Source organism: Montipora capricornis, unplaced genomic scaffold, assembly GCF_036669925.1.
Source record: "Montipora capricornis isolate CH-2021 unplaced genomic scaffold, ASM3666992v2 scaffold_300, whole genome shotgun sequence".
NCBI lineage: Eukaryota > Metazoa > Cnidaria > Anthozoa > Scleractinia > Acroporidae > Montipora > Montipora capricornis.
Genome location: NW_027180041.1, coordinates 12,501 through 15,000, shown reverse-complemented (window position 1 = coordinate 15,000; position 2,500 = coordinate 12,501). Strand labels below are relative to the sequence as shown.

Below are 2,500 nucleotides of genomic sequence, written 5' to 3'. Positions count from 1 at the left end.
GGATAAAAACACGAAACTGTGGCCCATTTCTCGAAAGTCCCGATAACGTTTTGAGCTCGAAAAGCCATTTGTAAAACTGCCATCCGCCCGTTTTAAAGAGTTCGTCATTTAGTATGTTTTAAGACTGCTAAAAGCCAAATGATTGACCTTCTTAAGGTTCAAAGGGAATGGTGATACCGAAAAAGTCTCAGGACTTTCGAGATACGGGTCACCGAACCCGAATGAGAATGGAACAATGACCCCTAATGGTTGTTCCAAAATGGCGGAACGTCAGGTAAATCAAAACTTCGAGAATTAAATTCCGAAAATTTTCTGATCCATGCCAGAAGGAGAATGACTTCATGGTCATAGCTCTATGCCCAAGTTTCCCGAGGATTGCCTTGAACATGGTGTACATACAGACATACAAACTTTTAATTATTTTAGCTCGGATTTCCGGCAGAGTAGAACTATTACATACACATTGTAAATGTATGTCCTACATAACTAAGTTAAATGATCAGTCAAGTATGATGATTATCCGGTCTTTCGAATCTTGTTGGGAACACCAAAAACATTTCACCATACTCTTCCATACATTATCGCTCCAGTTGACAAAAACATGTTCGTTTATCAGCCATGCATAGGCCGAGCATGGGATAAACCGAATGACAAGCATTACTATTTATTAATTTTTAACGATATTTCTCCGCGTTTGATTGGTTTATATCCTTTTACGCGTAAATCGCATCGTTACTTTCCCCCTAAAATTTAAAAACCTGCTTCGTAATGTAAGAAAGAAATCAATGATGCGATAAATACTTCTCCTTGGCTTTTTAAAGAGAGCAATGAGCTCCTCGATCGTTAACTCTCCTAACTGCTTTACAATGGCACCTAGACAGAGTTTGTTGAATCCTTAAAAGTGATTGAACTATAGAGTACCTCATTTTCTTCACCAACCAATCAGAGGCAAGATAAAGATCCAAAAAACCCTCTCTCGTGCGTTTTCGTTCCACTGGAATCTACATCGACTTCGGATTGGCTCACTACATTGTGCGCGCCTCTTACGATTGCCGATTGGTCAGTTTGAATTTCAAAGGGCTCAACATGAAACTGCTGCAGTTTACGATCAAGACCAAGCTACAGGTTTTCTTAAAGTGGAATAGCGGCCATGTTTGCATCAGCAGGAGCGCCACCGCAAAGTAAATTTCTCACGCCGGTGCGGAAGCCTTGCATGCGCATGGCGTAGATGATGGGATTTACCAACGAGTTTGATATGAAACATGCTACCGCGAACATTCGCAGGTGAAAATTTACAGGACTTTTCCGCGAAGTGAAATCAGGATGGAACAAACGCAGACATACATATGTTATAACAGGCAACAGAGTGATCAGGGAAGCAACTGTAACAGCAAACAAAATGGTGGATAGCTGGCGCTCTCTCATGAGAACTCCGTTGTCGAGGCGGTTCAATCGAGGGGAAAAACGAACCTTGATAAAAATTGAAGTGTAGCAAATGCATACAACAAGGAGAACTAGTAAATAGTATGCCACATACAGAGCGAAATCCATTACTATAACGATCTTCCCGCGATCTTGAGAATGCATTTTGATTAACGTGATTTGAAGAGCTTCTCTGATAATAGCTATCAGCCAAATGATGGCTATAGTGACGTAGTAGACTCGTCTGTTTAGGAATAGATGCCTGGAAGGACGGTATGTGGCGTGCACGCGCTCCAACGAAATGACAGCAAGATTTGCAAGCGAAGCAAAGGAGAAGATATGGAGAAATGCAAATTTGATCAGATCAGCCCAAGAACTGATATCCATGGTGTACTCCCAGGAATCACAATATTCACCGATTCGTTCAATCTGAAGGGAACCTGAAATAACCCCCACCAAAAAATCAGTTATCGTAAGATTTTGGATAAGAATATAAGTGCCTCGGCGCTGCATCTGGCGCTGTGTCATGAATACAGCCATGGTGATAAGATTGAGGACCACTATGGCTACGCATTCAGATATTAGCACAACGATCCACGGAATGCAATCTGATGAGGCGAGGAATGAAGACGCTTCGGTTTTGTTGGTCGCATTTCTGTTGTCACTGCCAGACATAGTCCTTTACTGAAACCACCTGAAATAAGAAGCAAAGTTATATTTGTCAGACAGAAGAGCTCTATCCCACATGCAAAACTATTTTCGACAAAGCTAGTTGAGTACAGATCTCGCTTAGTGCATTGCTGTCAAGTGGCACTTTGATATTTAGGTAGGTTGCTTTTCAGACTTAGAAATCTTATTCCTTTAAATATCGATTGACGTGAAGGGCCCCGAAATCTTGTAAAAAAGAAAGAAAAAGGTCTTAAGATGTAAGGTCAATTTGTGTTTATACCGCACCTGTGCAGGTTCATAGTTATTTACACGCAACAAGGGAATATGTGATTTATTTGCCGAGGAAGCAACCGAGGTAAATGAATCCTAGATTGCTTTATTTTAACCAGTTCATTTTTTTACATGAGTA

The 2,500-nt window shown here is 41.0% G+C and overlaps 1 protein-coding gene across 2 annotated transcripts in view; it reads right to left on the bottom strand.

The window, feature by feature from the left end:
* Positions 1-185: 185 nt before the first annotated feature.
* LOC138035182 (histamine H2 receptor-like) overlaps positions 186-2,500 on the bottom strand; it is a 9,458-nt gene continuing 7,143 nt past the window's right edge. For both annotated transcript variants that reach the window (XM_068882004.1, XM_068882005.1), the window contains one exon: positions 186-2,116. In XM_068882004.1, coding sequence (XP_068738105.1) covers positions 1,132-2,097 — 966 coding nt within the window. In that variant the 5' untranslated portion in view covers positions 2,098-2,116 and the 3' untranslated portion in view covers positions 186-1,131. The remainder of the gene's footprint in view (positions 2,117-2,500) is intronic.